Source organism: Podarcis vaucheri, assembly GCF_965113315.1.
Source record: "Podarcis vaucheri genome assembly, chromosome: 17".
NCBI classification, from domain to species: domain Eukaryota; kingdom Metazoa; phylum Chordata; class Lepidosauria; order Squamata; family Lacertidae; genus Podarcis; species Podarcis vaucheri.
Genome location: NC_138755.1, coordinates 21,964,971 through 21,980,249, shown reverse-complemented (window position 1 = coordinate 21,980,249; position 15,279 = coordinate 21,964,971). Strand labels below are relative to the sequence as shown.

The window sequence follows — 15,279 nt, the reverse complement described above, 5'->3', positions numbered from 1 at the left end:
GTTGCAAACCCTCTGTTTTATTGTGTGGGTTTTTTACATGCCGTTGTCATTTCTTTTTTCCTGAACAGGTATGGCTAGCCATCCACCAATACCTATTTCAGAACTTGCGGATCACATCGAAAGGCTGAAGGCTAATGACAACCTCAAGTTTTCCCAAGAATATGAGGTAATGCCCCAGTTCCCTAGAGGCAGGAATCACTTATCATCTGGGTTATTGTAGACACGTTAATAAACCAGCTTCACTGTATGTTGTCCCTGATAGTTATATTCCTAAACGCAGATATTGAAAAGTAGCCTCATTAGAACATTTCCAAGCAAGTAAAGCCTAAACAGGCTTACTGGTTCTCTCTCTCTCTCTTTCTCTCTCTCTCTCTCTTTCTCTTTCATTCATTCTTTCTCTTTCTTTCTCCTTCTTTCTTTCTCTTTCTTTCTTTAATATACCACCCTATACCCACAGGTCTCAAGGTGGTTACAACATAAATGGCACTACAAGTATGTTTAAGACTGTACCTTCCCTCATTTGTGTGAAACTTGGAAAGTTCTAGATTTCTGATGCTTACAGTCTCGTAAGGAATTGAAATTCTCTTCCCATGGGAAAGTATTCTGCTTGAATATTTGAAGTGATTAAATGTATGCATGTTCCATTTGGTTAGGAAAGGAAGATTTGCCAAGATTCCTATAGAAAGATCTACCTACCTATCTGTGCGTTCATTCTGGCAATGGGAAGGGAGATGGGAATAGTCAGCGGCAAAATGGGAGAAGGAGTAGTATCATAGGAAGTGAGGGGATGAAGGGAAAAGAAGCAAGATTCTCAGGCGACAAAGATATCCCAGTGTCTATTAATGCTTCACCAGGGTATGCACTTGGAGTAATTATTGCACACCTAAAAAAACATGTGCAAGACATTTAAACACTGTTACGTTTTGAATTGATAACCACCTTGTGCTGCCACTGGGAAGAAATATGAGACAGAATTATGAAGAAACAAATCAAATACATAAAAAGACAGGCAATGCGAGATTATGCAATTTTTGTCCTCTGTACCCAGCACATTGACTTTGATTTTGTGAATGAAATAGTAAATTCAGTAATTGAATACATAAAAAAAACCTGTGCCGTTAAAATTTTGAGGCAGAAATATTGAAAAGAAAGCGAGCACTTCTACATTTAATGATTTATGAAGCTTAAGTTTTGTGTCCAATTAATTAATGGTTTATGGAACTAACTAACTGAGATCTGTGCTTGTTTTATTACCTTATGTCAGAACAGTTTTAGAAGACGTGTTGGTCCACTGAGTAAATTTTTCATAGATTAAGGATTTTGTTCAATGTTATTATAGGTTATAACAGCATCAAGCCATTATCACCTCTCCCATCAATAATTCATGAATTGTGGGTTTTAATAGTATCATAACAGGAACCAGTTATGAAATACCCTTTTAATAGTCCATGGATTACAACCCCCAAGATGTGCATTGGCACACAGATATGGCTCTCATGTCAATAATTTGTGAATGAATGGACTTGTACAAAATCCATTAAACGCCATAAACTTGTAGGGCTTCTTTCAGAGGACAATATGGTAAAACACAACCATATTATTTATGGGTATAGTGATCCACGAATTAAGGACTTCTCGAGTAATCCCTGGCATTGGACTCCATTTGTATTCAGTCATATATACGACTTCAACATCTCTCAGAACTCTTGGGCATAGTGGAACTTAATGACTATGAAGAAGCCAATTTCCTAAATCATCTCTGACTTCCTTCCATCCTCCCCTCTCATCAACTTTCTCTAGTCTTTCTGGTCACCATATCATATATCATATTATAGGCATACTTAGTCTTTCAAGTGACAGTAGTTACCCCGGAAGTTGCTTCAGTCAGTAAAATACTGCATTTCTATACTATCTACATAGCCATCTCAGGTTACTCACCACTGAGATGGCGGCTAAGCAGTGTGCATGATGTAGTTGTACCACGGTAACTTTCAGGTTAGATTACTATAGGAAACTCTTTGTTTGGCTACCTTTGAAGACTGCTCAGAAACTTCAGACTCATTTCAAAGTACAGCCCTGAGTGTCTTGGGATCAGAGAATCTTGAGAATTACTTTCCCTGCCCACATCAATATTAGTCTATCTAAGCACTGCATTTACAACTCTTGAGGCCCTTCTCCAGGTACCACCATCATCCTATGTACAGTGGGTTCATTCAAGAGATAAGGCATTTTCATTTTGGTTGCTCACAATTTGAAATATCCTCTGTGGCTGCTTTTTTTACATTTGATACAGCTTGTTTTAGATTATCTGATAGGTGCTATTTTTCCTATTTGTAATTTTACTGCCTTTTTGTGTCACTAAGCACTTTCATTACGTGCGGCAATGAATAAATAAGTACAGTCAAACCTAAGTTGTGGAACATAATCCGTTCTGGAAGCCCATTTGGCTTCCGAAATGTTCGACAACTGAGGTGCGGCTTCCGATGGGTTACAGGAGCTTCCTGCACTCAAGCGTAAGCTGCGTCGAATGTTCGGCTTCCGAAAAACGTTCGAAAACCAGAGCATTTACTTCCGGGTTTTCAGCATTCGGGAGCCAAAAAGTTCCAGAACAGAGGCATTTGGGATCCAAGGTTTGACTGTACATCTAAAGTAAAATACTTCTGTTTGAGAGCATACCTGTGAAAAGCACCAGTAAGGGGGAAAATGGTGTGTGTGTGACAATTGACACACATAGGATGGAAAGTCTTGTGCTGTTGTCTCCCCTGACTATTTAATAATGTGCTGCAATTGATTCAAAATTATCTGAACTCCCGAATCACAAAAGTAGTATAAAGTACAGGTAGTTTTACGGTTTAAGCTCCCACGTTTTAAGCTTGCACATCATGCGTAAGGGTTAGAGACAAATGACTCTGAGATTAAGTGTTCCCGATGACACTGACATTTCTAATATAACATAGTATAGAGACCTTTAGGTGAATTAATACTATCACATTTTATTTGACAGTAAAGAGTGGATTGCTTATTTGTGGGGCGAACAGAATTTGCTAGTACCTTTAATAAATGTTACTTTAAAAAGTCAGTTTCGTATGACCTTTATACAAATAGAAGTTGCTGGAGACTATAAATATCCAGTATATGTAAGTATCTTGGGCAGGAGAGTTTTAAATTGCATTTCAACATTTGCTGTTATAGGACAGAACTGCATATCATTTAAAGATGCAGTGTTGGAGAAGGCCTTAAGACTGATCTGAAAAATAATCTCATTACTGTCAAAGAGAAAAATACAATCTCTAGCATTCACTAAAATGTGTTGACTTGAAGGGCATTTTAAGGTTCAGAGTCATACTTAACGCAAGTCAGGAGTGATTTTCTGTCAATTGCAGGTAATTATGCAGTGTTCACAGTAAAAGATCATGCTGTATAAACTCTGCACACAAGTATTTCCTCTGTCGTTTACAAGCATTCCCTCCCCCCCCCCACATATAGTCAGTTGCAGGAACTTCACAATTGTCCTTCTGCACAGTAGTTCCTAAAAATGTCATTATCACTTGGTTTCTACCTATATCCAGATGGCGTCAACAAAATTGTTGAGATCAAGCAGTAGAGTCCAAAGAATATCATAAAGGTAAAGGGACCCCTGACCATTAGGTCCAGTCGTGACCAACTCTAGGGTTGCGACGCTCATCTCACTTTATTGGCCAAGGGAGCCGGCGTACAGCTTCTGGGTCATGTGGCCTGCATGACTAAGCCACTTCTGGCAACCCAGAGCAGCGCACGGAAACGCATTTACCTTCCCGCCGGAGTGGTACCTATTTATCTACTTGCACTTTGAGGTGCTTTTGAACTGCTAGGTTGGCAGGAGCAGGGACCAAGCAGTGGGAGCTCACCCCGTCGCGGGGTTTCAAACCGGCGACCTTCTGATCGGCAAGTCCTAGACTCTGTGGTTTAACCCACAGCTCCACCCGCGTCCCAAAGAATATCATATAAGGGCATAATTGGTGGTGGGCACAATTGCAACATCTGGCCAGCACAGAAAGACATGTTTTAATTTCTCCTTGCAAATGGCACTTGTGCCATAACACAATCTTGTATGCAGTGCCCCTTGGATGTATGATACGCGTTGCATGGTTCTTAAGATGCAGTCCACTATCTTATCTGATTAGTGGGTTGATTCATAACTAGAGCACCTTTCTACGAATAAATAAAGAGTAGTATATAATTTAAAACAAAAGCTCTAAGAAAACAAGAAAAGTTGCACATAAAATGATGTCGTGTCCTCATTCTGAAATTGAAATTGAGCAGCAACTTGTGAATAGTATGCTCCAGGCTTTTGGTATAGAATGGTTGGGTATCTTCTACATTCCTTCCTTCCTCAATGCCTGTTCCTTTATTTCATTTAATTTCCTGGCTTGCCACTGAGTTGTAACACAGGAGGAATTCCCCATTAATTCTGTCTGAGATACTCCTCTTTCTAAGTATACACATTACTGCTTTTTCTGCATCCCATGTACTCCTACTGCTACTTTTTTGAAACCATGCAACTTATCGAGAGAGACTGTTATTTTTTTTGGGGGGGGGGAATTGTAGAGAAACAGAAACCCAACAAGTAATGGGTGTCGGGTGAAGACATCCCCACCACCTCTCCAATGAATACTGGGGACACGGGTGGTGCTGTGGTCTAAACCACTGAGGCGCTCGGGCTTGCCAATCGGAAGGTCGGTTGTTCGAATCGTATGTTCTCAACAGAACCAGGAGATGGCACTGGGTCATAAAGGTAAAGGTAAAGGGACCTCTGACCATTAGGTCCAGTTGTGACCGACTCTGGGGTTGCGGCGCTTTATTGGCCGAGGGAGCCGGTGTACAGCTTCCGGGTCATGTGGCCAGCATGACTAAGCCACTTCTGGCGAACCAGAGCAGTGCATGGAAATGCCATTTACCTTCCCACCGGAGTGGTACCTATTTATCTACTTGCACTTTGACGTGCTTTTAAACTGCTAGGTTGGCAGAAGCAGGGACCGAGCAACGGGAGCTCACCCTGTCATGGGGATTCAAACCGCCAACCTTCTGATCGGCAAGCCCTAGGCTCTGTGGTTTAACCCACAGCGCCACCCACGTCCCAACTGGCACATAGGGACAGTGTTTATTTGATTGATTGTTTATCTGAAAGGCTCTAGACCAAAGACTTAGATACAAATCATGGTTGCTTGGTCTGAATACTTTTCAGAGCAGGGATATGGATAGGAGATTGAGGGGCCCAATCTTGCTACTTTCCAACCAAAGTCTTTCAAGCAACTTGAACTGAAGAAGTCCATTTATTTTCTAATGTGATCGAACAGAGCGAATTTTTCATCTGCTCTGTGTGTTCTAAATTATTTTCGCTGGGCATTTTGGAACAATGCAAATATACAAGTTTTATAGCTGTTAAACAGTAGGGTTTGTTCATTTTAAAATACGCTCTTTAGAATATACACAGAATTATAAGTACAGTCGTACCTTGGCTCCCGAATCCCTTGGGAGTCGACGTCCCAGCTCCCGAACGATCGAAAACTGGAAGTGAGTGTTCTGGTTTTCAAATGTTCTTCTGGAAGCAGAATGTCCTATGGGGATTCCGCAGCTTCTGGTTGGCTGCAGGAGCTTCCTGCAGCCAATCAGAAGACATGCTTTGGTTTCCGAACGTGTCAGAAGTTGAACGGACTTTTGGAACAGATTCCATTCGACTTCCGAGGTATGACTGTAATATACTGATAGGAAATGTGCCCATACATACAGTCAGTGTGCTAAATTTAAACCAAATCATATTTTCTCAATGACTGGTGACATACAAAGTCCAACATTAAATCAAATACCCGCTTCGTTCCTAATTGCTGCTTGAGCATTTTCTCCCTAGCCCTTTAGTTTCATGATTTTAATTATTGGTTGTTTGACAGCTAACAGCCTGGGTGCTTTAAGATATCTGACCTGGGCAGAAAATATTGTGAAAGTGTAGGCTTTTGTTTTCAGGTTGAGCACCTGCTGTGTAGCGCAACGTTAAAAACAAATACTAATAATAGCATTTCTGTGTCAGTTCAAGTCAGTGTCACTTTGCTTGCATGACAGGCTATGCAAATGTGGCCATACTGTAGTAAAAGGGCAGGTCCCTTGGGGGTCTTCATCGACTGTCCTGTTCCCTGTATTTAAGTCTTGTTTCGGTGTAAAATGGCTCCGTGTATATATACAGATATGCTGACAGCTGAGAGGAAGAGACTAGTTCATGCACTCACCAGATCTTCACAGCGCGGATGACTGGAGACGCACATACAGCGAGGTGTGATTTGTGTGTGTGGCCTCCTTGTGCAGGAGGTGTAATTCGTGAAATTATGTCCCCGTTCAAAGCCTTGCATATGCCCATTTCTCCCACGGTGAAAATAACAGGCACGTGTACAAACTGACCCAGAGAGGCAGCAGAATGTGTGTGTTAACTTAGCTTGCGCAACAGACTGTACATCATTTTAATGGTTCCTCTTATCAACGCTATACATTAAAGGCAGCCCTTTCCATTAACATTTAATATTGGCGAAGGTGAAGTCACGTTCTGCCTCTTTACCCAACCAACACTGGTCGATGTGCTGGATTTTGCCGGTGAATCATCAGATTTGTGATGGGAGGCATTAATAATTTACTAAAGTGGATTGTATCTTGAGGTTTTATTTTTAAGTACTAACACCTCCCCACTCAAAAAAAAAATACCTTTACTCTAAGGTAATGGCTTAGGTCACACATCATAGCTTAGCATGAACACGACTCAGTATGAACTGTGAGCAAGCAGGTCATTTTCCTGCTGCACTGCCCCATGCTAAGCCACAGTTTGGCTTAATGTGAAACCTCTGGCTTGCAGCTCATGTTTTGTCTAGGAGGGCAGAATCATGAGCCCAGGCTACAGGCTCTGATTCTTAAATTTTTAATTCTCGTTTTTTACACTGCTCGGTTTTGTTTGTCAAGTGCAGCAATGCTCTTAACTTGTTTTCATCCAGTTTTCTTTTTTAATATTGAATGTTAGTTCGGCTTTATTGCAAGCTGCTTAGAGCTGTTTATTAAGTGGTGCAGAAATTTTATAAATAAGAAATAAGATCTGCTTTTTACTTTCTCCTCGTTTGGGTTTCTAAAGCGGAAGGAAAAGGCATTTCTGCTGGCAACTTGGCCGTGATGATGTATTAGTGTTCAGGTATTTAGCATTCATGTTTTGCTAAAGCAATATGTAAATCTCATTCAGTCGGCAAGTTTCCTGAATAACAAAATAGCATCTTATTATAGATTCATCTGAAATATGAAACTCTCAAAGCAAAACCTGACATTGGTAAAAGAGGGTCAAATTTTTCATTTTCAGGGGTAGTTAATAATTCTCTAGTTCCACATCATCCATTTGCTTTGACATCTACCAGGGTGCTAACTTTATTGTTCTTTCCACAGTGCAATTGCTATACGCTGTGCTTGCTTACTTCAGAGAGACTTTCACCAATGCTATGGGCTGCAGCCTTTGTTTGAAAGCTATGATGTTGACTAAGGGTTGTATATTTGATTGCTCGCCTTTGTAGAATACTTTCTGGATGGGGGAAAAGAAACCCAAGCCCAGTGAGCCAGTGTGGTGTAGTGGTTAAGAGCGGTAGTCTCGTAATCTGGGGAACCGGGTTCGTGTCTCTGCTCCTCCACATGCAGCTGCTGGGTGACCTTGGGCCAGTCACACTTCTGTGAAGTCTCTCAGCCCCACTCACCTCACAGAGTGTTTGTTGTGGGGGAGGAAGGGAAAGGAGAATGTTAGCCGCTTTGAGACTCCTTATGGTAGTGATAAAGCCGGATATCAAATCCAAACTCTTCTTCTTCATCATCATCATCATCACTGATATTTTAGTTTCTCCCTGTGTGGTATATTTTACTTACTGTTTTTTTTTCTGCGATGGGGACCCATCTAGTCACACTGTCCTAAATCATATGATTTTGCTAAAAGTTTAGATATATGAATATCCGGTAACTTTAAAAACATAATAGTTTAAAGTAATATTATTTGTGCCCCCAACTTCAGCCAAAATGGAAAAGCTGCTTTTTCTCTCCTGCCTTCTTTATAGCCCTCTTGCATTAACAGGGTTACTGTAGAACCCTGCAGCTGTTTGAAATATTTGTAAGCTTTGGGATTTATTTTTTTAGCAAGCTTGGATCATTCCATGCTGCACCTACTCCTCAATACTTACATGCCTGAAAACATGACCATCTTTTTGTTTGAACTTTAACAATTAATTGGCTAAAGATCCAATTTGGGGGAGAAGGGAATGAAGTTGTCACAAAAGAAGAGATGAAGACAAACCCTCAGTTGTCTTGTAGAGCTTCATCTTCCTGCCCCCAGGTCCAATTTCTGGCTTTGAAAATAAAACTTTCATTTAATTGAAAGTGTCTAATTTATGGGGGGGGGGGCGTGGAAATGAATGGGAAAGTGAAACTACCAAACTACCTGTTATGCCCAGGAAGTTTTCAAAAGAGGGCAGAGAAAAGTCTTAATACTTCTGTATTTCTGTCATAATTTTGTCATATGTAGATGCAGTCATACCTCGGGTTACAGACGCTTCAGGTTGTGTGTTTTCGGGTTACGGAGACGGCGAAACCCGGAAGTACCGGAACAGGTTACTTCCGGGTTTTGGTGCTCGTGCATGCACAGAAGTGCTAAATCGTGCTTTGCGCATGCGCAGAAGCTCCAAATCGCAACTCGCACATGCGCAGACGCGGCGCTGCGGGTTGCGAACATGCCTCCCACATGGATCACGTTCACAATCCGAGCATCCACTGTATAGATATATTTCTGTCTTAGTTTTGTCATATGTAGATATATATATATACACAATTTCAATTTTTTATTTTGTGCTACCACTTTCAGATCATTGGAGAAGTCTCCCCACACACTTTATTTGGGGGGGGGCGGACCCTGTAAATTCCTGTGTACAAACAAAACAAAGAAGTGAAGGAGTCAGTTGGATCCCTGGAGTAAATTATTAGCTTAGGGTCTTTGGGCAGCGTCCAACAAAGTACTATCTCTAAGAGAAGGAATTTTGGTTGCACAACAGAATTTCCACTCACTCTCCGTCTGTTCCAGGGGTTGACCCAACTTTCAGAGTAGATTTGGAGAGAATGTGGGGCAGAAAGAGTGGAAGTTCTATGGTGCAAGTAGAAATTCCTGTGCCTAGAAGAAGCACTTTCTTTGATACTACTCTTAATTCTGCTCCAAGTTGACTTCAGCTTTACACAGAATTTTTCATACTCATAGAGCAGACTTATTTCACTGATTTTTTTCATGTACTGTTCTTTTGAAAAACAAAGCCCAGTTAGACTCTTGGGATACATGGAACCCTTTCCTTGTTTACTGTAAGCTCTTTATTTCACCTGGGAAGAGTTTTTGGTTCCTCCCCAACCATCCTCTATCTGATAATGACAAAATAGATTTTCTTTGAAAATTATTAAAGGGGAAAGAAACTATCAGTGATTTCCCCCCCCCCCCAAGCAATTGGAGGACAAGTTTCACAGCACTGGTTTCTTGGGAAACTAAAGTTTCCTTTATCCTAAGACTTGCTGCTTTGGAAAAGTGTTCCTTTTACTTCCTATTTGGAGAATAGTTACGGATTTTTCCTCTTTCCCTATATTATGTAGTATGACTTATTTGTCACAGCCAGCTGGACTGCCTTCTTGAATGTGCAGTTTTAAGGCCTGTGGGCACCTTCATGAGTTAGTATGGTGATTCTAGGCAGCTGGGATAAACTCAGTCAATAGAGCATGAGCCTCATGGATTCGAGCCTCACATTGGGCAAAAGATTCCTGAATTGCGGGGGGTTGGACTAGATGACCCTCTGGGCCCTTCCAATTCTACAATTCTATGTTTCTATGAACAAGGGATCCTATTTAATGCACAACTTTGACAAGGGAGTCTTCCGAGGCAAACTACTACATGGCAATTCATTGGTTCCATTGCCTACTGACCCATTTGTCTAGTGAATGGAAAGTCACGGGTAAATCGTGTCCTCCCTAAAAGAGGGCACATGTTGCAGTGAGACCTGGAGACTGACCTCCTGGTTGTGGGTGGGTCTATTGGACAGCCAGAACACCTGATTGGTAGGTCCCTTGTTGCTGGGTATAATCTGGCCAATGGGGTGCAGTCTAAATGGATCGAGGGACCTATATAAACCCATGTGATATCTTTATTTATTGTCATTGTCCCATGCAGGACAATGAAATTGAAAAACTACATAAAGCTACATTAAAACTACATAAAAACTACATAAAACTACATTAAAACTACATAAAACATTCAAAAACCCCTAAAAACTCTGAAACCCCATTTTAAAATACACTATACTATAGAGACCCCTTATGCTGCACTTAGAACCAGAATTGCATTTGCGTAGAAACTGTTTCTCAGGCGGCTAGTCCTGGCCTTTATAACCCTATACCTTCTTCCAGAAGGCAGAAGCTGAAAAAGATCATTTCCAGGGTGCGTACTATCCTGCGCTATCTCTGCTGCTTTCTTATGGCACCTGGCAGCATAGATTTGATGCACATGTCCCAGAGCTTCCTCTTTTGCCTCGTGCATCGGAACACCCACCCACCTCTCCCTAATTTTAGGGCATTTTGCGATTGACTTTGTCGTTGGGACAGGGGCACAGCAGGAATTTTCCCCACTTGGCTGATTGGCTGTGGCCATTTGTGTTTCACCTGCCGTGTAGCAATTCGTCACAACTTGTAAGGTTGCGGATAGGCATTGGTTCATGTGATAGGGATGGGAGAATGGTCTCGCCATCCTTATGTGAAGGGTATTCCATTAAAGGAATCCAAGGACTCAACTTGGTTTGGTCAACCCCCAAAAGGGGGTTGTGCCCGTGCCTGAGTCCAGGGGAGCATCTGGGGAGTGAACAGAGTCTGTTCCCAGGCTTTTCACCTGCCTCAGGTGTTCACCCTTGGCTGACCTATGATAGAGCTCTGGGTCAGCGCTACCTGCAACGGTGGAGGGAGCTAGTCGAACCAGAGCCTATGCAACCACTCACTTTTCTGTAATCAATAAAGTTGTGGCCTAAATTCTGCCAAAAACCAAAACTAAAATTTGAGTCAAATGTGTCTTTATTTAAGGGGCAGGTCTCTGGGTCTGAACATGCAAATAGCAGCCAGCCTAAATCCAGACCTCTTTCCTACAGAGTCTCACATTTTGGGTGGAAATATGCAAAACCATAGTCAGGGGAGCATGCAGACACTACAGCTGCATGGCACATACCCTTTTAAACAAAAGTTTCATCATGTTATACAGTACATGCATTCATTGTGAAGAAATCCATTTCATCTTTTAATAGCAGCTTTGTTCAAGACAAACTGTCAGAATGAATCTACTAGGGATCCTTTTTAAGTGTCATCCATTAAACCATTAGAGCACTCATTAAAACTGTTAGCACAGACTTGTTATTCATGAGTTATTGGTCTTTCACACTTCTACAATGTTTCTGCCAATATCACTCTATTCTCTGTTCCAGCCTGGCTAGTCAGACCTAGGAAATATAGATTAGATTTCTCTCTCCAGACAGGTCTTTGATGAAGTATGGTGAGGTTGAGAGTACCAAGCTAAGATTAGACTGTTTCCCTAGATTTCACAGAAATATTATTATTTATTGATTTTATATACCACCCTATACCCAGAGGTCTCAGGACGGTTCACAGAACAAAATAGTGGCAACTGGATTCAAATATATAATTAAATATAGATTCAAGTGTTGTCTGCTACATATTGTGGGGGGGATATGATGTGAATTACCTAATTTTGAAGACAAATATTACTCAGTATGTAGTGGATATGATTTGGAACAATTTAAGAGTTCTTCCAACGTGGACACTTTTAAAATTTGATCAGGAGGATATGCCCACAGATCTGAAATCTTTAATTTGGTTCTTGATGATAGCTGAAAAGATAGTAAGGGCAACATGGTGGATATGCCAGCAAGCTTTGAACTGGCAGAAATGAATAAATTGACCAAACTGATTCACAGGAGAAAAGGCAGATCGTGGAAAGACTGAAATATTTTGTCAGTTATTGGACTGCAAAGTGTGGAAATGCAAGGCTGGAAAGAATCTATTTTTTGTAATGATGGAAACATGGATTCATTGCATCACAATAAAAAAGAGAAGGAAGGAAGCAAGGCCTGCTTTCTTGATGAAATCATTTTTATTGGTTTTACAAATACAAGGTATAAATAAACACAAACTAGTAAAAACATAACTATAAAAAGAGATTCTCTGAATCTCTCGACTTCCCCCATCCTCTCCATGGGGTCTCATTTTAAACATTTGCAACTGCATATTCATCCGTACTCCAATTTTTATATCAAACCATATTGTCCATAATAATTTTCACACCACAAGTGGGTCAAAACCCTGCTCTTGTTATCACCTGCTTACAGTGGTCCCCTAAGTAACTTTTAAATTTTCCTCATTCTTTTATAAAATTTTTATCCTCTTGGTTCCTGAGTTTTCCAGTCAGCTTTGCCATCTCGGCATAGTCCATCAACTTTGCCATTCTTCTATGGTAGGGACTTTGTCTTCTTTCCATTCTGAGCTAATAACATCTTGGCTGCTGTTGTTCCATACATAAAGAGTCTTTTCTGCTCCTTTGCTATGTCGGTACCTATAAAGGTAAAGGGACCCCTGACCATTAGGTCCAGTCACCTGGGGTTGTGGCGCTCATCTCGTTTTATTGGCTGAGGGAGCCGGCGTACAGCTTCTGGGTCATGTGGCCAGCATGACTAAGCTGCTTCTGGCGAACCAGAGCAGTGCACGGAAACGCCGTTTACCTTCCTGCCGGAACGGTACCTATTTATCTGCTTGCACTTTGACGTGCTTTTGAACTGCTAGGTGGGCAGGAGCAGGGGCCGAGCAACGGGAGCACACCCCGTCGCGGGGATTCGAACCGCCGACCTTCTGAGCAGCAAGTCCTAGGCGCTGTGGTTTAACCCACAGTGCCACCCGCATCCCATCGGTACCTATAATTCCTAGTAAAAAAAGGCTTCTGCTTTCTGTACTCAGACTGAGCTGCCTCATTTGATCATGGCCAATGTACACAGCCAACTCAGTGATCCTCCATTCCCGTACACCCCCTTGCATTCAAACTACTAATGAATTTTATTTGTTATAACAGGTAAGATGAATTGCAGCATCATAACTCTAGTGTGCTTGCAGCAGCTCTGATACACACCTTTGGGAGTGACACATGAACAGGTGCCCTTCTGTTCTTTGCAGCACTGGGGACACCTTTTTGCCCACACATGTGGAGCTTTTTCTGGCTTTAATAAGAATGAGGAAGCCCCCGAGAGAATGCTCTGTGTGCACAATGGAACCCCAGGGAGCTTTAAATTGCTTCAATTACAGCTTATCTTTTTGGTGGTGTGCCAAGAGGCAACTGCTGTTATTAAGGTACAGCTGTACCTTACCTTTAATCTGCAGTGAATATCTGCTAGATGTTAAATGCAGCCTATCTCCAGCATAATATGGGTCAGAAGGGATCTAGCCTGCAGTATCTTGTAAGAAACAAAAAGACGGAACGCCCGTGTGTAGGAAGGACGTTTTATGAAAGATTTCTGACTTGAGATGCTTGTGTTTGTCTAACTGTGGCTGTGCTAATTAAAAAGTGTGGGCTGGAAAACCAGCCCTAGAAAACTGAATGCTTCATTTGTTTCTGGAGAACATGGAGATACAGGAAAGAATAAACGGAACAATTGCTGTACTGCCTGGTTTGAAGGAAGCCGGTCCTCAGGTGTGGAAGCAGTACATAAAAGCTACAAGCAGCTGAAAATGACGCTCTTTGCGCAGTATGAAAAACAGAACTTTGTTGCTGATTTTGGTAAATCACTGAATCTTCAGATAATATGAAGGGCTGCCATTTTCTGTACTTTCTTCCACACTGGGAGAGCCAGTGTGGTGTAGCGGTTAAGAGTGGTGAACTCGTAATCTGGTGAACCGGGTTTGCGTCCCCGCTCCTCCACATGCAGCTGCTGAGTGACCTTCAGCTAGTCACACTTCTCTGAAGTCTCTCAGCCCCACTCACCTCACAGTGTTTGTTGTGGGGGAGGAAGGGAAAGGATATTGTTAGCTGCTTTGAGACTCCTTCGGGTAGTGATAAAGCGGGATATCAAATCTAAACTCCTCTTCTTCTTCACTTATTTCTAGTTAAAAATAAGATTTTAAGCTTTTGCTTCATAACATTGGCCTCACATAACGGAGTCAGATGAGTAAAACTTATATCCTAGTAAGAGTGTTTCGGGATGTTGCCTGAGAAGTTTTCACAATACTCCCCAATGTCTGAAATTATTTCCTCAGCAACATTTGAATAAGTCCCCCTCTATGTCCAAATAATATCCCGACTGATTAGTTTTTTAGGAGGTGGGGGACTATAGAGTACTCCTAGAAGCGCTTTTTGTCCCTTTCTAATGTTTGATTAAATAGCTATTTCACTATATGCAGACATTGGGGTGGGGTGGAAGCACCACTGTGTGAAAATAGTGGCAAAAAAGGCTACCCAAACTCCCCCATCTCCTTGCAATCCACAACCAATCCCTGCTTCCTGCTTCTGCTGCCGCTGGCAGAGAATTTGGGGGAAACCACCCTGCGCTGTGACATATTTTCTTCAGTTCATGGTGTGGAGTTCATGGTTGTAAAGACTTTCCCCTCTCCATTCATTCTCTCCTACAGGAAGTGGAGGCAGGATCTTGGGATTAGAGTGGTTAGTAACAGATTGAGGAGTGTGCGAGTTTGGAACAATTGGTGAGAAGATGGGGCAGAGGCAGTTTAAGGCAAACAGTTGGGCGGGTGGGGAGGGGCAGGGCAAGGATGACTGTGGGGGATGGCTGGGGTGGAGTAAGCTGTGAGGGAAGCGGGGTGAGACATGAAGGATGAGGGTATCACAAGAGATGGAAGGTAGGAAGGACTGGAAAGCAATTCGAGCAGGGCAGCAGCCCCTAGTATAACTCTCGATTTCTGTGAGCAGTGCTCTTATCAGTGTAGGTGTAGTCCTAGGTACTGGATGGTGGAAAATAAATAAATAAAATAAAAATTTATACCCCTCCCATCTGTCTGGGTTTCCCCAGCCACTATGGGCAGCTTCCAACAAAAGATTAAAAGTACATTAAAACATCAGTCATTAAAAACTTCCCTAAACATTCTATCAGGGACGCAGGTGGCGCTGTGGGTTAAACCACAGAGCCTAGGACTTGCCGATCAGAAGGTCAGCGGTTC

The 15,279-nt window shown here is 42.0% G+C and overlaps 1 protein-coding gene across 26 annotated transcripts in view; it reads left to right on the top strand.

Moving 5' to 3' along the window:
• PTPRD (protein tyrosine phosphatase receptor type D) overlaps window positions 1-15,279 on the top strand; it is a 1,176,641-nt gene that overhangs the window by 1,085,265 nt on the left and 76,097 nt on the right. For all 26 annotated transcript variants that reach the window (XM_082204501.1, XM_082204490.1, XM_082204511.1 and 23 more), the window contains one exon: window positions 69-166. In XM_082204501.1, coding sequence (XP_082060627.1) covers window positions 69-166 — 98 coding nt within the window. The remainder of the gene's footprint in view (window positions 1-68; window positions 167-15,279) is intronic.